Raw genomic sequence first — 19633 nt, 5'->3', positions numbered from 1 at the left:
GATTTGCAACCCTGTTATGATTCCCTGTAACCAGCAGAGCAGAGTGGTTGGTTAGGAGCCGAGGCACCGGATTTCAACTCCGGTGGGTTTTAGTTCTGGTTCCCCCACGTGTGTGACCAGAGTCAAATTATTTCAAATGCAACCACCTCTGCAATTCACTTTAAAGTGCAACTCGAAAATGGAGATAAGAATAGCACCAGCCTCATGGGGGGTGTCGTGAGGATTAAATGAGATGATCCGTGTCAAGCGCCTAAAAATAGCACCTACCTCAGAGGGCTGTCATGAGGAGTAAGGGAGATCGCCCACAGAAACATCCAGAGTGTGCTCAGTGGATGCTTTATTCGCTTAATGTCAAAATGTCTATTACTGTTTGTCATCCTCAGATCAAACAGCAGCAAATCGAAAGCAGAGACCCCCAAAACACCCACCAGCCCCTCGACCCCCACCTTTGCCCCCTCCATCTGCCTCCTGGCCCCCTGCTATCTCACAGGGGACTCGGTGCGGGACAAGTGTGTGGAGATGCTCTCAGCAGCCTTGAAGGCCGAAGGTGAGAGGGCCTGGGCCAGGGGCAGGGGAGGGAAGGGCTTCCCAAGGGCAAATGAGATGCGGTCTTTCTCAGTGCCATGGGAGTGGAACAGGATGCTACAGTCCCCTGTGTGGGCAGGCTCCACTGCCAAGGTCATGTCTGGCTAATGCCTGTGCTTCCTGAATCTCTTTTAGATGATTACAAGGATTATGGAGTCAATTGTGACAAGATGGCATCAGAAATCGAAGATCATATCCTTGAGCTGTGCCAGGGCTGTGGGTGCCCGGACGCCAGGAGCAGGTCTCCCAAGTGCAAGGGACCCAGGACAGTGAGGGGGAGGGGAAGGGCTCGGGGCCAGCCCCCTGCTCTGCCTCTGAACTGGAGTTCTTCATTCTAGCTACCATTTATTAAGTCTTGCACCTGCCAGCCTCTTGCTAAGCTGTGTATGAGCAGTACCTCGTTCAAGGTTGAGAACAATCCCGCAAGGTAGGTTCACCGATTAATCCCACTTTACAAGTGTGAGGCAACAGGCCCAGAGAGGTTAAGTCGCTTGCCAAAGCTCCTACAGCTAATAGTAGTGGTAGACTTGGGATTTGAACCCAGAGAGTGTGACTCTAGAAGCGGAGGGTTCAACTGCTGTGCTAAACAGGTCGGGTCATCATATGGCTGGGTTGCAATGTCAAGTGTCAGAGCAGGTGGGGAGGACAGCGTTTCTCATGCTCAGCCTTCTCCCCTCTTCCATCCTCTGAAGATATCAGCACCCATTTTTGATTCCCTACTATATACCAGGCACTGTGATGGGCAGTTGAGACTTCCTACTTCTGCCAATTGTCACAATCTGTGTGAGGCAGGGGCTGTTGTTCCCATTTTACGGATGAGGAAACCGAGGCTCGAGAACTACTGGGTGTCACAGCTTGACTAAAAACCTTGGCCTTTGGATTCCATGTCCTGAGTTCTTTACATATGGCCCGTTCTCCCCCTTTTTGAGGGGGGGGTTGCCGTATAGACAGAGGAGGTGACCACTGGAGGGATGTGGGCTCATTGCACCGAAAGATTGTTGTCTTGGGAAAGAAAATCCTACAATGTGCCCCAATGAATGCGTGGGCTATCTTTTACTGGAGAGACAAAGCTTTGCCTATCAAAGAGGGAAGGGGACAGAATCCCCAGGGGAGAGGGGTTCTGAGCTACCTAGGGAGCTCAGTCTGTTGGGGAGGGTCCCTGGTCAGTCTGGGCTGACCGCGGTCAACAAGCTTGCCTGTTGCCACTTCCTGCCTGAGTCCTACCTTTATATCCTCTGACATATTTTCTGGGAGTTCCCCTCCACCATCATTTAATTATGAACGGGCATGTCCCGAGCTGTCCAGCACCTCACCAGATACATTGTCATAAATCCCCGTTGATCCAGGAGCATAGAGCACCAGGTATCAGAACGCTGAGCTTTGTCTTTGTTTCCTCCAAACAGTTGTCCCTTCAGACAGGTCCCTTCTACCTTCAGGCTCAGTTTGAAACAAAGGTGGGTTGGGGCACCTGGGTGACTCAGCCGGTTAAGCGGCCGACTTCAGCTCAGGACATGATTTCGAGGTCTGTGAGTTCGAGTCCCTCTTCAGGCTCTGTGCTGACAGCTCAGAGGCTGGAGCCTGCTTTCAATTCTGTAGACGCCCTCTCTCTGCCTCTCTACTGCTTGCTCTCTGTCTGTCTTTCTCTCTTTCTCAAAAATAATAAACGTTAAAAAAAATTGAAACAAAGGTGGGTGATCCGGTTCATAGTTCCACACCTGGCCTTTCCTCCTCCTCTTCCTTCACTGAATGTCCCTCTCCTGAAGGATAGGAAATCAGAGCTGCATCGAGCCCTTTGTTCTTAGAAGATGGGAGGTAAGGGGGCGCCTGGGTGGCTCAGTTGGTTAAGCGACCGACATCGCCTCAGGTCATGATCTCGCGGTCCTGAGTTCAAGCCCCGCGTCACGCTCAGTGCTGACGGCTCAAAGCCTGGAGCCTGCTTTGGATTCAGTGTCTCCCTCTCTCTCTGCCCCTCCCCCACTCATGCTCTGTCTTTCTCTTTCTCAATAATAAAAAACGTTAAAAAATTAAAAAAAAAAAAAAAAGAAGATGGGAGGTGAGGAGGAGGATAAGTTCGGGGGCTTGAATGCTCTGTGTCCTAAAAAGGTCTGCTCTCTTTGGAGTGACCTTGCACTGACACGGCAGTGTAGGGCCGTGCTCCTCTGAAGGGGTCAGTGACCCCCAGGCCCGTGCTCCACCTCATCCTGCTGCCCTGTGATCTCAGGAAACGGAGCCAGAGTCAGGGAGAGGCTGATGACAGTGCTGCCGGCCCTCCTGTCCCCCCATATCAAGCAGATGCACACCTCCAGGAATCCCAAACGCACATTTTTAAACAAATCTTTCGACTTTCAAATGCATTATGGCACGTGCTTTCTTTTCAGGCTTTTACTGTACAAACAGCATGAACACGGCAGGAATAGGAAAAAATAGATAACAGCACCTTGCCTCCCACTGCTTGTAGCAAGTCAGCTGTTTGCATGTGTCCGTAGTCCCCACAGACTCTTTCTCGTATGTGGCTCTTCCCAGCAGAGGGCTTGCCTTTCTGACTCTGCTTGGCGTGGGAGATGGAGAACACGCGGCTGTGCTCCCTGCGCTCCTCCAGAGGATGGAGAAGGGAGGAGGGGGCGGGCGGCCTGTCTGGGAGGCAGCATCTGGACAGAGAGCTCACCGTGGTCGGTGGTCAGGGGCGACTTCCTGCTGAGTGAGTGGAGAGAGCATTACCGTCAGGAGGGGGTCTGGCTTCCAGCCCTGTCTCTGCCGGGAATTTGCCACGTGACCTTGAGCAAGGGCCCACATCCTTTCTAAGCCTTTAGCTTCCTTATCTGTTCATGAGAGAAGTAACTCTGACCAGCAATTCCCAAAGTGGGTCCCATGGCATGGTGGTCGGTATTCCTAGAAAGAAAGGGGGAAGCGGGGAGGTGTCTCTATCCTGTAATATGTTGGAAACACCAAGTTAAACACAATGATGTGTTTATTGCAATACCTCTTAGAGCCTTCAACCTGTGCCTCCCAATCTTACGTTTTCCTCCGGTAGCCGGACTCATAACGTCCAGAGGCCCTTCAAAACTGGGGGATATCTTTATCAGTGTCCTCATCTTCACAGCCCCTACGTGTTGAGCACTTGATGTCCCAGACACCAGGCTGGTGCATCACGCGGTACGGCTTGCTGAATGCTCGGCACAGCCCTGTATTTTATAAATTAGGAAACAGAGACACAAAGGAGTCGCGTGACTCACCTGAGTCACACAAAAGGCTCGACAAACGCAGGATGCCCATCCCTGGGGTCCTGACACCACAGTGCTTGCTGTGGCCTGATCTCACCAGAGAGACCGTCTCTCGTTCGGGATGCGTAGCTGACCCCAAATGCCCTAAGCGAGATCGCCGCTGTGGGAGTCAGAGGCCACACGGGTGCCCAACCCCTGTACTAGTCCAAGGAGAGGAACCGGCGGTCCTGGGGCTCCTCGGGCTTTGGGGAGTGGCTCCCCAACCTTCTGTGCCCCTCCACGAGTGGCTCGCTGGCCCTTGACTGTGTCACATATCTACCAGGAGCTCAAGAGCACGGACATGAAGTACCGGAACCGGGTGCGCAGCCGGATCAGCAACCTCAAGGACCCCAGGAACCCCAGCCTGAGGAGGAATGTGCTCAGCGGGGCCATCTCTGCTGGGCTCATTGCCAAGATGACGGCAGAGGTGAGAGTGGGGCTGGGGCCTCTGCACGGTGGGGCAGGAGGCCAGGCCCCGCCGGCTTGGCCCACGCCTGAGAGGCAGCGGCTCGTGACTCGGTGGAGATGAGCCGGGGGGCTTTTTCAGCCAGACCACTGCAGACTCCCCTTCCCTCCAGGCTTCTGGGCCATCAGGATAGCTGAACACAGCGCATATGAATTAAGCACTGCGCTCAGTGCTTTGGGCTCATCGGCTGATTGTATCTTCACACTAGGTAGAAGTTGTTTATTGTCTTCATTTTACAGAGGAGGACACGGAGGCTCCGAGGAGTTCGCTGAGTTGGCCATGCACACGGCTAGAACATGTCAAAGCCAGGGGCACCTGGCTGTCTCTGTCGGTAGAGCAAGCGACTCTTGATCTCAGGGTTGTGAGTTGGAGCCCCGCGTTGGGCGTAGGGTTTTCTTTGAAAAAAAAATTTAAATCTTTAAGAAAAAGAAAATGTCCAAGCTACCTGGCCCCAGAGCAGCCACTCTTTACTGCTTTGCTATCTACCTCCTTCTTTTGCCTCGTTCAGTTCTATATCCCATTATGCAGCTCTGGGCGCAAGCCAGAGTAGCGGTCCCTATCCCCATGGAGCACAGCCCTAGGTGGGGAGACAGACGTATTTTCAAATGTATACATACAGAGGTGGTAAGAGCCGCGACAGAGCCACCAGGGGGACTTACAGGAGGGAAGGATTGACCCAGCTTAAAGGGGTCATTAAGGGAAGGAAGAGGAAACAAGCCTGTTGGAGGAAGTCTGTGCAGTGTTTAGCAGCTTCAGAACTGTGCCAAAGTGCATGAGTTTGAGTTCTGCTTCTCTCACTTAGCTGGGTGGTCCTAGACAAGCTACTTAACCCCTCTGTGCCTCAGTTTTCTCATCTGCGAAACAGGAATAATAAGAAGAACCGCTATCTCGGGAAGGATTGAGGAGTTAATACATGTGAAGTGTTCAAGTTAATATGTGTAGAGTGCTCCCCAGAATTTGTATACGATAAGCTCATTCACCGACCATTTCGTGTAACCCCCCAGCACCATGCTGTGGAAGAGGAAATATTATGCCCACTGTATGGCTGAGAAAACTGAGGCCACACACAACTAGTAAGTGACAGATGAGAGCTTGAGCCCAGATCTGTTTATTTCAGAGCCCACGCCTTGGAAACACCTTTTGTACACCCTTAGGTATGAGCAGCTCCCTGTTGCCAGCGTTGATAGAGGGGGTTTCCCGCAAGCACTCGGATCGCACTGCTGAAGCACCTCTCAATCCAAGTGGCCTAGACAAGGGGAGGGGAAATGCACTGGGATCCTGGCGTTCCGGGTGCGCTCAGGATGTCTGGGAACCCTCTGAAACCGGTGGCAAGGGTGTGCCTCTGTGTGTGTGTGAAATGTAGTGGGCGCGTGTACGTTTTTCTGTTCGTTGGCTTCCTCAAATATCTCAGATAAGAGAGGGCCCTGGTTTTAATGATAAAATGGGGAGCTTGGCACAGGTAGACCAGGATTATCTTTCTGCTTAATTCAAAATATCTGATCTTTTTAGGCAAACAGCAACACATGCCCAGAGTTACAAATCGCAACTTGGCTTTACGGTGTATTCTTTCCTTGCGAGGAGGAGCTGGGACTTTTCGCGAAAGCCGAGCCTTGTGTTTCCTCCTCCCTGGCCCTCACTCTATGCCTCTGGGGTCCCTCTACTTCTTTGTGTACGCATTATAGGAATGCTATCAAGAGACTCTTCCGGGCAATCCAAGGCATTGGGAAATCGGGCCCAGGAGAACCAAGAGCAAGGTGTAGACACAGGTTTGAGCCAAACCCAGCAAGATCGCAGAAGCTAGAGGTCAGAATGCAGCTGTGTCTGGGTTAAGGCCAAGGCAGGCTCCAGAAGTCCCAGCACAGCAACTGACCAAGCCAGACATGTGGATGGTCTAGCCCCACCCAAGGACTGTTCACTAGAACAGAGCAAGAGAATCAGGCGGTCAACCCAGGCCCAAGAAGAGGCTGACCAGACCAAGAGGAGCAAGCCAAGAACTTAGCAGGCCCTCCACAGGGCCAGCCACCAAGGACCCTGTCCCCTGCCAGTAACCCAAGTGCTGAATCAGAGGAGACCTTCATCTTGGGGTCATCTTTTGCCCCAGGCAGGAAGTTTCTATAAGAAATAGAAGACCATTTTTGCTCCAATAAGAAAAATAACGGTTCCGGGTTGGGCTATCCGTTGTGCTGTGGCTCAGGGGACAGGGAGTTGCCATCAGGAAGAGCCTGGGACAGCGGATGCCTGCTGCACGGGTGTCCCTCACGGCATCCTGTGTCTCCCTGCTTCTTCCTCATTCTTCCTTTTCTCTTCTCCCCTCTACCCAGACACATCACAGAATGGGGTCAATTCTGAGATGTTCTTTAGAGCTGGCGAGTGGGTCTACTGTCAGCACCGTGAGGAGACGGGTTTTGTCTGTTCTCTGCTCAGCCGGCACTGAGACCCATGCCTGACCCGTCATAGCTGCGCCACACGTTGGGTTCATATTCGGGGTCCTCCTCTAACGATGTATACACGCGAGGATCAGTGTCCTCTCCCACCGTACTTTCCTCATTTCCTACCTTATTTCCCATAGCGCTGTGCTTCCTCCCTGTGGCCTTGACGTTGCCTCCTCCTAGGCGAGGCAGGGCAGAGATAGGCCAATGGACTGGTGAGTGGGTGTTTCTCTGTTCTCTCTCACACAAGACCCTCTTTCCACAGTCCGCCCCCCCAGCCACATCTGCCACACTCCTCACCTTGAACACACGCAGACACCCTTCCCCAGATGTGTTATTCCGGTCTGATCTTTTGCGTCTGCTGTTCTCTTTCTCTATAGCTGCCATCTCCCTTGGGTACTCCTGCTTATCTTTCGAGACTGGTTAAGGTGTCTTCTTTAGTAAGCCTCCCCTGCCCCCAAGCAGTCAGCCACAGTACTCTGGGCTTCCCCCACCGTGTACTTTGTATACCTTGGCTTTAAGTACTTCATATGCTGTCCTACAATCCTGTCTAAACACTTGGCTACACTACCAGATTGGCATTGCCTGGGGACAGGAACCAGACCTTGGTATCTGAATCCTTAGGGCTCAGGGGCAGTGGTCTGCTGGGGCCAGCGTTTATCAGCTCAAGAGAGGTGATTATGCGTAGCTATTCCCAGCTCTGCGCTCAGTCACATCGCATGAGCAGCTGCAAATCGGCCATGGTAGGAGTATTTACACTATGGAAATTGGTCACCCCTCTGGCTTAGGCCCGTTCATGAGCACACAAAATGCAGCTAAAGGCATTCAATAAATTGACATCCAATACATTTTGAACGAATGCATGCATTGAGCTCTGGGTGTCCCTCCAAATTAAAGTCAGCTGCTTTTTGCTTGTATCGCCCCGGGTTGACTTGTTTTCCTGTATACCCCTGCCAATGGTTAGGACCTGGTCCTTGAACTTAATACGGTAGGACTTAAACATCTGCACCCACCGGAATAACTTGAGGGCACTAGTAAAATTCCCAGGCCCGCCCTTAGAATTTTGGATTCATAGGAATGTGCATTTCATCAGGAGGCCCAAGTGGTGATAACTCCGTGGTCGGCACACCAAAATCACTTGACCTTTGTGCCAGCTCCGTTTTCCGTGGTTTAAGCAGTCAGGATAGACAGCAACAATGACAATGTTTAGCCAGTACCAAGGCCTCATTTTAACGTTAGCTCCGGCTGCCCTCCCTCCCCCCAAACCAAACTTACCTAGAGCTCTCTCCAGTTTGAATGGAGGAGTCAGAATGGCCAGGCAGGTGGATCAAGACAGGATAATGCAAACACTGAGTGTCTGCAGTAAGCTGATGGGAGACAGGAGACTCTGTTCTATGGGAGCTTAAAGACAAAGATGTTCTGTGATGCAGGTGAGCAGTTAAGCTTGTGCACCCAGGAGCTTCAGGTCCCACTTGGGTCAGGGTAGCAGCAGTAAGTCATGGATAGTTGAGGTCAAGGTCTCCAGCAGGCAGAATGGACTAGGCAGTGATCACTGTTTGGATCAAGGGCCCTGGGTCAAGTCCAAACTGGAAGGATAAGGGGAACGTGACAGATCAGGTGGTCACGGTCCAGCCAGTTCAAGCAGGAAGGTTTAGGCAGGTACCCGAGGTCCCGGCCGGCAGGGTGAGCACCAGATCTGAGGAAATGTATACAAGATGTTGACCCCGGGCTGGAAGCTATCTGCCTTCTGCTCGCCGGCACGCGCCCTACCGCTCGTGGCCCGCTCAGAGCCCGCTCAGGTTTGCCCGTCCACCCGAAGCAGAATGGGGGCTCTTTGGGAATGGCCTTTCCTCAGCTGGGCCAAGGCCAGGACTCCAGGCCTCCCTCCGGCTCCTTGTCCTCAAGCCAGCATGTTCCCCTCTCCTCTGTTCAGGCTCCCTAGAAACTGAATGGGGGGCAGGGCTCCTGGGACTCTTTATCCCTGAAGGGCAGACTCATTTCTTTCCAGGAAATGGCCAGTGATGAGCTGAGGGAATTGAGGAATGCTATGACCCAGGAGGCTATCCGTGAGCACCAGATGGCCAAGACTGGCGGCACCACCACTGACCTCTTCCAGTGCAGCAAGTGCAAGAAGAAGAACTGTACCTACAACCAGGTGCGGGAGAGGAGGCCTTGGGGGCACAGGGAGGGGGACTGGGGGGCGGAGCCAGAGGGAGCCTCGGGGAGAGCCCGGGGGAGAAAGGGCTAACACCCCAGGCTGCAGAGAGAAGGGCACCTCTCAGTACATCAACATGATGCGCCGTGGCTTCTAGAAAATGTTCTGCTGCACGGAGACTCACCTAGATTCGTGTTTATGAGGCTCTGGCCTGCCCTGAAGCCAGAAGAGGAGGAAGCAGACTCACCAGGCGTAGACTCGTGGAGAGTCACAGATGGGATGGTTGGAAAGAAACTGAGCAATTGAAAACTTAGCTCCCTCTTTATACATGGGGAAACGGAGGCCCGACAGGGCTCAAGCTCCGCAGCTCTGTCCAAGATGGCCAACGTGGTCCTCAGTGGCAGACATGGTGTTAAACCCAGATCCAGACTTTTCTGCCTTCGGTACGGCCAACTTGGCCAGTAAAGCTTAAGGGATTCGGCCCCAAGCCCTAAGGGTGAAGACCCCTATCCTGGCACAGGGAATTTAGAAGGCTGGGGAACCCCCTTCTCTGAAAGACTTAATGCCCGAAAACTGACTTCCGTTTCTGGGTTGTACGTGTTCTGTTCTTGGGACGCCAATATTCCTGGATTCTAACTTGTACCTAGTCATGTTAGAACTCCACTCATCCCTCCGTCTGCTGGACACGCCAAGATTTAGCAAGAACGCTTGCCCGCGGGAATCTTTGGCTGCAGCAGAAATACAGCCGGCCTTGCCATTCGGGAGAAGTCTCTCAAAGAATTCCCGTTCAGGAATTCAGAGGTGTTTTTGTAAGCCTCCTGCTTCCTTCCAAGCACATTTCCACGCGTAGTGATGTGCTTCCTGTGCAGTGATTACCTCCCTACCAGAAAGAAGTAAACGGCCCATCAGCAGAGCTCTCCCTGCACAGAGAAACCCCAGTGTTACCCTCCTTCAGGTGTTACTGCTGTCTAGTAACGAGGCTGGGCTAAGCGGGGTCCTCCTGACCCGCTGCTGGGCTCCCTCGTGAGCCGGGCAACCACCTCCCACCGCACAGACTCCCAGCTGACATCACATTCACAGGCGAGTGTTGGCAGAGGGACATGTCGTGGTCACCCAGGGTCAGCTGTAGAAAATCAGAACAGCAATTGTTAAATCTGGAAATTCAACAGATTTGCCGAGAAGCCCGGTGCCTGCATCTGCATGGTTTGGGTATGGGGATGAGAAACCAGAAAACATGGTATTAACTAGTCCCCGTGATCCAATGATCTTCAAATTCCTGTTCCTCTCTGGGCCTCAATTCTTGCAACTCTAAAATGAGGAATGAACTCGATGGTCTTTAAGGGTGCTCCCAGCTCACTCAAGTTCTGATCAGTGGAGCACAGCCACGAGGGTGTGTCCAGAGGTGAGTCAGGGAATCATTCCTGTAGGAGCTGAGCCTTGAGGCAAGAGAAGAGAGATCAGTTCAGAAGGATCGAGGCCAAAAGTGAAAGTGCAGAGGGCTGGGTGAGCCAGAGAGGCACTAGAGGTGAACTGATGGACCTGAGAGAGGAGAGACAAGGATATGCTGCTCTCAGTGATGAGGGAATTGCCAAAGTGGGGCGGGAATAACAGTGCCAAGCTCTGGGATTTGGACCTTCTGCTACAGACAGTGGGAGCTACGGCAGGTCCTAGAGCACAGGAGTGAATGCCTGAGCGGCTCTGTTCTCTCTCAGGTGCAGACACGCAGTGCTGATGAGCCCATGACTACCTTTGTCTTATGCAATGAATGTGGCAATCGCTGGAAGGTCTGTATGTCTGTAACCTTCTCCCTCCCCTGTCATCCACAGCTGCTGCCCCACATAAGGAATAGTATACCCACAGCCGAGGAGGGGGGCTTCCCAGCCTGCAGAGCTGGAGATAGTGGTGGGTGGTTGCTGGGGAGGCGGGGAGAGAGTGCATGTGCATGTTTTTGTTGGGGAAGCCACCCGGCTGGGGTGGAAGCAGCAGCCCACATTTTATCACAGGATGGGCAAGTCTGTCATTTGAGCACAGATGCAATCAGCCTCCTGAGATCCACAGAGGGGAGGAAAAACAATAGCACTCTGCATTTGGGCCACACCTCTTTGCAGAGTTCTTTCGCAGATGCAATTTCCTTTGAACCCTGCCCAGCACAGCCAGGGGTGAGCGCCAGGCTGAGCCCTGTCAGGGGGCGTTGCCACCAAGTGCTCCCAGGTCATCTTCCCTTCATAAGGCAGCTCTGGAAAAGCCCTAAATTACCCAAGACTGTCATCTGGGCTGCTCCAGCCCCTGCAAAGGCAGAGGTTTTGTTTTAGGGCATGGGAACCAAGCAAAGACTCCTACCAGAGTGCTCCTTCCTGCCACGTCTTCTGAAAAGACTCAGTGTGGTCATGTGATTCATGTCAGTTTCCAGTACCGTCTGACTTGCACGTGCACTGTGTGCAGCCTGGGCCACCAGGCAGGCTGCAGGTGCCCCGAAAGTTCTCAGGTACTTGGCAAGGAGCCCAAGACTGACTGGGAGTTGGGAGCCCTGGTTTTAGGTCCCCCCTCTGCCCTACCCACTGTGTGGCCCTGAGCATGCCATGCACCTCCCTGAGCAAAAGGGTGATGGTGATGCGTTTCTCCCATGGTTGATGCGAAGATCATCACGTATGCATACACGCTTTGCAAACAACTATGAGAAATATTCCTCTCGCTCTCAGGCGAGGAAATTGAGCCACTGAAAAATACTTAGCGAGCATAAAGCCGGCACAGTTTGGAGCACTGAAAGACAGTACTCCAAATTCCTGATCGATTGAGTTTTCTGCAACCTTACTAAAGGCCTTGATAGCCCTGGGGCCTCATTAGAACCGCTATTATTTTTTAAGTTGAAAGTCAGATGATTATGTATTTTTCCTTTATTCACTTATTGAACACTTAGGGATGGGGCCAGTGTAGTGGCCTTGGGGTTTAGAGCATGGGCTTTGATATCAGTTTCGGATTCTAGGTTTATCACTTACAAAGCGACTTTGCTAAGTGACCTGAACTTGCCAGGCCTGAATTTCATCATTTATAAAATGCAGGTATTAATATCTAGTCCACAGAGCTGTTTTGAGGATTAGAGAAGGTAATACAAATACAACATTAACAGGGCTTCCGATAGCACATATGGTATCTTTGTCAAATCGGAAAAGGGTCTCCCTGCCTCCAAGTGAACCCAGCCTTGCACCAGGATACAGAACTAGGCAGACGGGGCAGGAGCTAAGTTTCAGCCCCAATTTGCCCTGTGGCCAGGCTCTTTTGTGCAGTGAACAACCTGTACAACTATATCAAAAAAAAAAAAAAAAAGCCCTGAGCACATATGTGCTGACACCTAGAAACTACCACTCTTATTATGGTCCGTTTGTTACCTACTGGTATTATGGGAGTTTGAGTAAGTCACTTAACCTGTCTGAATTGCTTCCTTACCTACAAAAATGGGAGTGACATATAGTGTCTACCTCATACAGTGATGGTGAGGATGCAATATTGCCTATCCCAGAGGAAGTGCTCAACAAATGGTAGCTCTTGTAATTTTTACAGTTGGGAAAAGGACATTCTGCATGCTGTGAATCCAGCTCCCCGCCCTCATCTCTTAGTCGGAGAGGCAGGGCTCACTAGAGGTAGTAGCTACATGACTTCTGATTTTCAGGTAGTGTCCATTGCCATGTGGGAGGCTTAATACTAATCGCAGCGATGTTTTTGACCATGAATTAAAAGCCCACCACATACCTGGCATCAGATTGCCACTCATTTATTACCTGCTATCTTCTTGCATTGGCCAGCGCTCTGATCCCATTTTACAGATGAGTGATTTGTTCAAGGCCACACAGCTAATAATGGCAGAGCTGGGATTTGGATTCTGGTCTGCGTGGCTCCAGATACTACCTTCTTTTTCATGTCCCCTCCGTCTGCCCCCTGGCCTCCTTGGGTGACACAGGGAAAGCTCTAAAATGTTACTGCCTTTTTGATTTTGTAGTTCTGCTGATGGAACCGCCAGCCAGGATTTCAGTGAACAAGGTGAGGAAGAACAAAGAGAAAGCACTAAGCCAATCTAGCTGGAGAAAAAAATAAAAATTAAGATGAAGAAAAATGCCGAACTCTGAATGGGGTCTTAGGGATCAGAGGGAGAAGTCTTTTGCATGTTAATAATCAGTTATTAATATACGCTAATGGGTAGCATAATTGGGGTGCGACGCTAAGAGTCTGTGTTGACAAACCTCTTGCAGGAGCTTAGAGGCTTCATGCCCGAGGTGTCCTGTCTTAGAATGTGGGCTGGCAGTCCTTTGCTTTGAGGCGCCTCCCTCACATCCCAACCTCTCAGCTTTTTCAAAATTGAAAAATACCAACCGGACACAAATCTTACCACTCCCCCAACCCCCCAGAGTCACACGTGGAACAGCACGCACACAGTTTGGCGTAGGCAGATGGGACTCCCGTGCCGTGTAGAAAGATTTTTACTTCTCATCTCTTCCCAGACTCTCTGCGATGCCCTGTTTATGCTGGCTTTGGGCACCTCTAAGGACTCCAGACCCAGTCCCTCTAGGCAGGGAGCAGATCATCTTGAGCTCAGGCTTTGTGAGCGAAAGGTACAGCAATGCCTTTGAGTTCTGCGGTCCCTGGGAGATCTGGAGGCTTGGAGCCTGCCTGGGCCCTGGCAATGCACTCTTCACAGCTTACAGGGCACAAGGCCCCTTGGAGTGCTCCTCCTGCAATGATATTGGCTTGCATTTTATGCTGATAGGAACTTTAGGCAAAGCTGGAACCTTCTAGAAGAACCTTGTGAGCAGGTCTGGTGAGCACGTCCAGGGTCTCAGTCTCTGGCTATCTCTGGCTTTCTGACAGCCCCAGGCTGAGCCTCCTAGACCCTGTGTTTCCTCAAATAGCCAAAGTACAGGGGTCTGTGAATTCATGAGAGCTTGGGAAGGTCACTTAGCCTCTCTGGGCCTCTTTCTTACCTGTAAAAGTAGGAGTGGCATGAGTGCCTACTTCACAGGGTCATTGCGCAGAGGCCACGGGTTTCCATCCGCCTGGGTTCACTGTTAACAGCAGCTGTTGGGCGTAACTTCAGCCCAAGCTCCGTATACGCCCTGGCATCATCCGGGGATTGGTCATTGCCTTCCTCCTTCCAGCCATCAAGCGCCTCCTTGTATAGATGAGCCCTGTAAATAAACCGTGCGCGGAAATCTGCCACCACCTTCAGCTTTGCGACAGCCAGATTTGGGGCAGGTCCTCTGGAGGGACTGAAAGTCTTCCCACGGAAGATAAAAGACAGAGCTTGTAAGTGGCAGAACCAGGACCGAAACCCTGGTCTTCTGCTTCCTGTCACTGTGCTCAATGCTATGAAAGCCCCAGAGTCCTACACAGTGCTCAGCCCCTCCCTGCCAGGAATTCCAGGCCTGGCAGGGAAAGAAACCATAAGCAGTCTTCCATGCCCGACAGGATGTGATAAGAGCTGTACCTGAGGGAGGCATATTACCCATGGAAGTATGGGCCGGTGTTGCCTCCAGAGCCAGGTGCTTCTGAAAGTTCCGTGTGGATGGGAACCCCCTGGGGATCATGTTAAAAATGCAGATTCTGATTCGGTAGGTCTGGGGGAGGGTGAGATTTTTCATTTATTTATTTTTTTCTTTTTTTAGTTAAAAATTTTTAAAAACGTTTATTGTTGAGGGAGGGAGAGAGAGAGAGAGAGAGAGACAGAGTGTGAGCGGGGGAGGGGCAGAGAGAGAGGGAGACGCAGAAACCGAAAAGGGCTCCAGGCTCCGAGCCGTCAGCACAGAGCCCGACGCGGGGCACGAACTCACAAACCACAAGATCATGGCCTGAGCCAAAGTCGGATGCTCAACCGACTGAGCCCCCCCGGCGCCCCCAGATTTTTCATTTCTAACAACGTCCCGGGTGATGTTGTTGCTGCTGGTCTATAGAACACACTTTGAGTAGTAAAGGTTTAGATATCCAGATTTTTCTTTGCATGATCTAATCCTCCATCCAAATGCCTAGAAACCAGAAGCAACAATTACCAATACATTCAGGTCAATAAATGTTACTTTGGGCTGTTTAAAGTGGCACTGGGGGGGGGGGGGCGGGTTTCAGTAGTCACGGTGTCCGTATCCATTGTGCTCCCAGTGTCCCAGGGAGTTACAGCACAGGAAAAAATACAAAAAACCGAATCTCCACCCTCAATGACCTTACTGTTTACAAAGGAGATGAATCAGATTAAACAGCAAAAAAACAAGTCAGCTCCAGTCTGCACATCTATACAGTACACATCTACATTCACAAAAGGACCCAGAAAAGCATGAATAGGCCTCAGACTGTGTTCATCACCAGACATCAATACCCTCCCAACTGGTCTTCCTGTGTCTGCTCTGGACCCGCTCCAATTCAGGCTCTCCACTGCGCTGACCAGAATGGGCTTTTCAGAATCGCAACTCTGGTCATGTTAGAGTCCCCCCACTCCCCCACCCCCATTCCAGGCCTTCCATTTTCTCCCACTGCGTTTGGCAGGGTCCACAAGGCCCTGCGGGGCTGGCCTCTGCCCTGCCCCCACACTTTGTGCTCCAGCCACACTGGCCGTGCTGTGTTCCTCCTTGTCATGCTGTCTTCGCGCAGACTGTTGGCTGGGACTCGTGATTTAACCCCATCTCCTCCTTCATGTCAGAGACAAAGAGGGGGCGAGCGGCAAGGGAGTTAGCATGAACTTCTGCTACCAGGAAATCTTCCTGGGGGTGTGTGTCGGGGGGCGGGGTGGAGATTGCTACCTTACAGGAGGAAGAAGACCAGGTCAGGTGAGGTGGAACACTGAGGCGGCACGCTTGGGATGGGGGAGAGAGCGTCTCACCAGCGATGTTATGGCCCAGAGACCTTGAAAACAAAGTACTTTCACGATCTTATGACCAAGTTAGAAGATATTTTCAGAAGGTTACAGGATCCTCAAAGACTATATCCGCTGAGAAGTCTTTCGTAGACTATATCCAGACTACCAAATCTCCGTCTTTAGCCCTGGATTCCTGGAGCTTAAAACGTAATGTCACTAAGTATTTATCTAGATTTCTCCTCTCAATACACTGGCCCTCTCAATACAATTAATCTGAAACTGAACTCACATATTCACGTTCTTAAACGCCTTCTTCTGTCTTGTGTATTTGTCAGCTGGTTCACTACCTAGAAGCATCTCTGACGCTTTCCCCTTGCTCTCATTACTTGTCAGTTACGGATCCTATAGTCCCTCCCTTGTCCAACCCTTGTCTCCATTGCCATCGCTTGCAACACTGTCTTTCAGGTTTTCTCTTTCTTGCACCGATGCAAAGACCTTTTACTGATCTCCCGACTCAAGGCATCCTTCCCTTACCTGCATGTGCCTCGCATGGCTCTGAGCATTGTTTTCCCAGTCACCTCCACTGGATTTCCACCAGCCGTCAAACTCAAACTCCTTGGTTTCACTTTCAGAGCTCCTCTCCTGTCTTGGGTGGCTTATCTTCCACCTCCGCTGCCCCTTTGCTCCAGCCTAAGGGACATATTTGCCCTTGAAAACCTGATGGACCTTCCAAACTATGCCTGTTCTGATTACTGCTTCCCCCCCCCCTTCACCCTAATCTTACCAATCTTCAGCGGCTCACTTGAGATGCGTGTTTTAAGTTTATGTATTTTGACAGAGACAGAGACAGCGTAAGTGGGGTAGGGGCAGAGAGACCGAGAGAGAGAATCCCAAGCAGGCTCCATCCACACTGCCAGAGCAGACCCCGATGAGGGGCTCAAACCCATGAAGCTGTGAGATCATGACCTGAGTTGAAACTGAGTCGGACACTTAGCCGACTGAGCCACCCAAGGCACCCGTCTCTCCACACTGGGTGTGGAGCCTGACATGAGGCTTGAACTCACAACCCTGAGATCAAGACCTGAGCTGAGATTGAGAGCCGGATGCTTGACCGACTGAGCCACCAGGTGCCCCCGTCTTTTTTTTTTTTTTAAGTACAGTTGACACGCAGCGTTATGTTAGTTTCATGTGTATAGCATAGTGATTTGACAATTCCATACATTACTCAGTGCTCATCACAGTGAAGTGTATACTCACCATCTGTCACCGTACAGCATTATGCTATTGACTATAATCCCGACGCTGTACTTTTCATCACTGTGACATCTTATAACTGGAAGTTTGTACCTCTTAATCCTATTCACCCACTTCACCCCTCCCCAGATGCACATCTGTGAAGTCTTCTCTAACCCCTGGCCACAAGGGATATTCCTCAGAACTTGCACAGTGCTGTGAGACTGTCATAATTACACTGCGTTCTACCATGAAGATGATGGTGATGATTTCTTTGTATCACAGTATCAATAATATCTAATAATTATTGAGCATTTGCTAACTGGGTATCTTGGACACATTATGTATGCCTCCATTTTTCGTCTGTAAAATGGTGATGATCACGGCACCTGGTTCAGAGGGTTTTGAGGACTCATTACGATCATACCTGACACAAAGTACTTGGTTAGGAAACATTAGCTAGTGTAATAGGGGCGTAATTTACATTGTCTCAACTCACCCTCAGACCCATGAACTGCTTACTGTTATTATACTCTCTTTTTTAAAATTGGGATAACATATATATAACATCAAATTTACAATTTTAACCTTTTGGGGGGATTTTTTTTTGCATTTTTTCAAGTTTTTATTTAAATTCTAGTTAACATACATGGTGAAACTGGTTTCAGGTGTCGAATTTAGTGATTTATCACTTACACATAACACCCAGTGCTCCTCACAAGTTAACGCCCATCACCCATTTAGCCCATCCCTCACCCACCTCCCTCCGTCAACCCTCTGTTTGTTCTCTATAGTTAAGAGTCTCTTGTGGTTTGTTTCCCTCTCTCTTTTTTCCCCCCTTTCCCCTATGGTCATCTATTTTGTTTCTTAAATTCCACATATGGGTGAAATCATATGGTGTTTGTCTTTCCCTGACTTATTTCGCTTAGCATAATACACTATAGTTCTATCCACGTCATTGCAAATGGCAAGATTTTATTCTTTTTGACGGCTGAGTAATATTCCCTATATATATATATATATATATATACCACATCTTCTTTGTCCATTCTTCAGTCGATGGACATTTGGGCTCTTTCCATAATTTGGCTATTGTGGATAATGCAGCTGTAAATATTGGGGTGCATGTGCCCCTTCGAATCAATATTTTTGTATCCTTTGGGTAACTTATCCAGCAATGCAGTCACTGGTCGCTGGTCGTAGGGTAGTTCCATTTTTAACGCTTAGCGGAGCCTCCATACTGTTTTCCAGAATGGCTGCACCAGTGTGCCTTCCCACCCACAGTGTAAAAGACTTCCCCTTTCTCCACATCCTTGCCAACATCTGTTGTTTCCCGTGTTGCCGATTTTAGCCATTCTGACAAGTGTGAGGTGGGTTGTTGTCGTTGTTGTTGTTGTTTTCTAATGGACTGCTTCACGGAGTTGTGTGTCATCCTTGCACAGGGCCATGCTAATCTCTGTATTGTTCCAATTTTCGTATATGTGCTGCCAAAGTGAGCCCCCGTCTGAACCATTTTTAAGTACGTACAGTTCGGTAGTGTTAAGTACATCCACATCGGTGTGCAGCCAATCTCCAGACCGTTTTTCATCTTGCGAAGCTGAACCTCTATACCTGTTAAACGGTTCCCCATTCCCTCCTCCTTGAGGCCCTGGCAAGCACTGTTCTACTTTCTGTCTCTCTGAATTGTTATTACTACACTCTTTTTACAAAACTGAGGACACCAAAGTCCAGAGAGCAGTTTGCTTCTAGGAGACAGAATCTGGACTTGAACCCGGGTCCTTGTTCACGCGCTAAGCTGCTCTGAAATACGGCTTCATCTCACAGAGCATCTGTGATGTGTTTTACTTCCCTCATAACAGTCATGGCCGCCGTGTGGCCAGGCCCTCTCTGTGCCCGTGTTTTGTAGCCATTCTCAAATGTAATCCTCACGACAGCCCTGCAGTCACCGTGAGGGCGGTGTCCTATCTCCCCGCAGTGTCTGGTACAGAATAGAGACGTGTTCAGTGACTGTGGGCCTCGCAATGCCTTTAAGTAGGCTCAATAATGCTACGTAAGCTGGTTGTACATTTTTTAATGCAATTGTTTACATTTTTGGAAAATGTTGATCCTCTCGGGAGAAAACTAGCTGAAATGCATGGGTTCCTGAAGAACTTCCCTATCCTTTCCACTCCCCGCTCCTTCTGCAGAGTCAATCTGCTCTTCTCACCCCAGGCCGCAAACCCCCCCCCCCCCCATCTGTACCTCATCACCGGCTCTGCTGATCCACAGCCAAAGGCGGAGACAGGCAGGCAAGGGGACACAAGAGACTGTCCCTGCTCGGCTTCCTCCTCCTGCCACTCCACCTCCACACCCTTCCTTCTAGCCATGCACAGTCCTGGCTATCCTGGAACAAGCTTTGTCCTTTCACGCCTCCATGACTTCGCACATGCTGTTCTGCAAGACTGGAATGCTTTCCCTCCCCTCTCTTCTCCACCTCCGAGACTCCTACAGTCTTTGCAAGCCAGCTCAGATGTCACCTCCTCTCTGAAGCCTCCTCCCCTGCCCTCTGCTCTCAGTCCGCCCCCTCCTCGGCACAGACTTGCTCATCATGCACTACAGCAGTTGGACTGCAGGGACTCCTAGTCACTGCAATTGTCCCCGTGTCCCCAGCTCCTTGTGCTGTGATCAGGCTTC

General features: G+C 50.7%; 1 protein-coding gene and 1 non-coding gene across 3 annotated transcripts in view; one reads left to right on the top strand and one right to left on the bottom strand.

The window, feature by feature from the left end:
• Positions 1 to 13003, top strand: part of TCEA3 (transcription elongation factor A3) — a 37535-nt gene extending 24532 nt beyond the window's left edge. For both annotated transcript variants that reach the window (XM_043574081.1, XM_043574079.1), the window contains 6 exons: positions 384 to 547; positions 721 to 777; positions 4118 to 4272; positions 8749 to 8895; positions 10608 to 10679; positions 12890 to 13003. In XM_043574081.1, the coding sequence (XP_043430016.1) occupies positions 384 to 547; positions 721 to 777; positions 4118 to 4272; positions 8749 to 8895; positions 10608 to 10679; positions 12890 to 12898 (604 nt within the window). In that variant the 3' untranslated portion in view covers positions 12899 to 13003. The remainder of the gene's footprint in view (positions 1 to 383; positions 548 to 720; positions 778 to 4117; positions 4273 to 8748; positions 8896 to 10607; positions 10680 to 12889) is intronic.
• A 5354-nt stretch (positions 13004 to 18357) lies between these two features.
• Positions 18358 to 18460, bottom strand: LOC122482293. The gene has a single exon (XR_006297091.1). It is a non-coding gene; the product is annotated as a U6 spliceosomal RNA (small nuclear RNA).
• Between the last annotated feature and the right edge of the window lie 1173 nt (positions 18461 to 19633).

This window comes from Prionailurus bengalensis, chromosome C1, assembly GCF_016509475.1.
Source record: "Prionailurus bengalensis isolate Pbe53 chromosome C1, Fcat_Pben_1.1_paternal_pri, whole genome shotgun sequence".
Taxonomy (NCBI): domain Eukaryota; kingdom Metazoa; phylum Chordata; class Mammalia; order Carnivora; family Felidae; genus Prionailurus; species Prionailurus bengalensis.
This window is presented reverse-complemented; position numbering and strand designations above follow the sequence as displayed.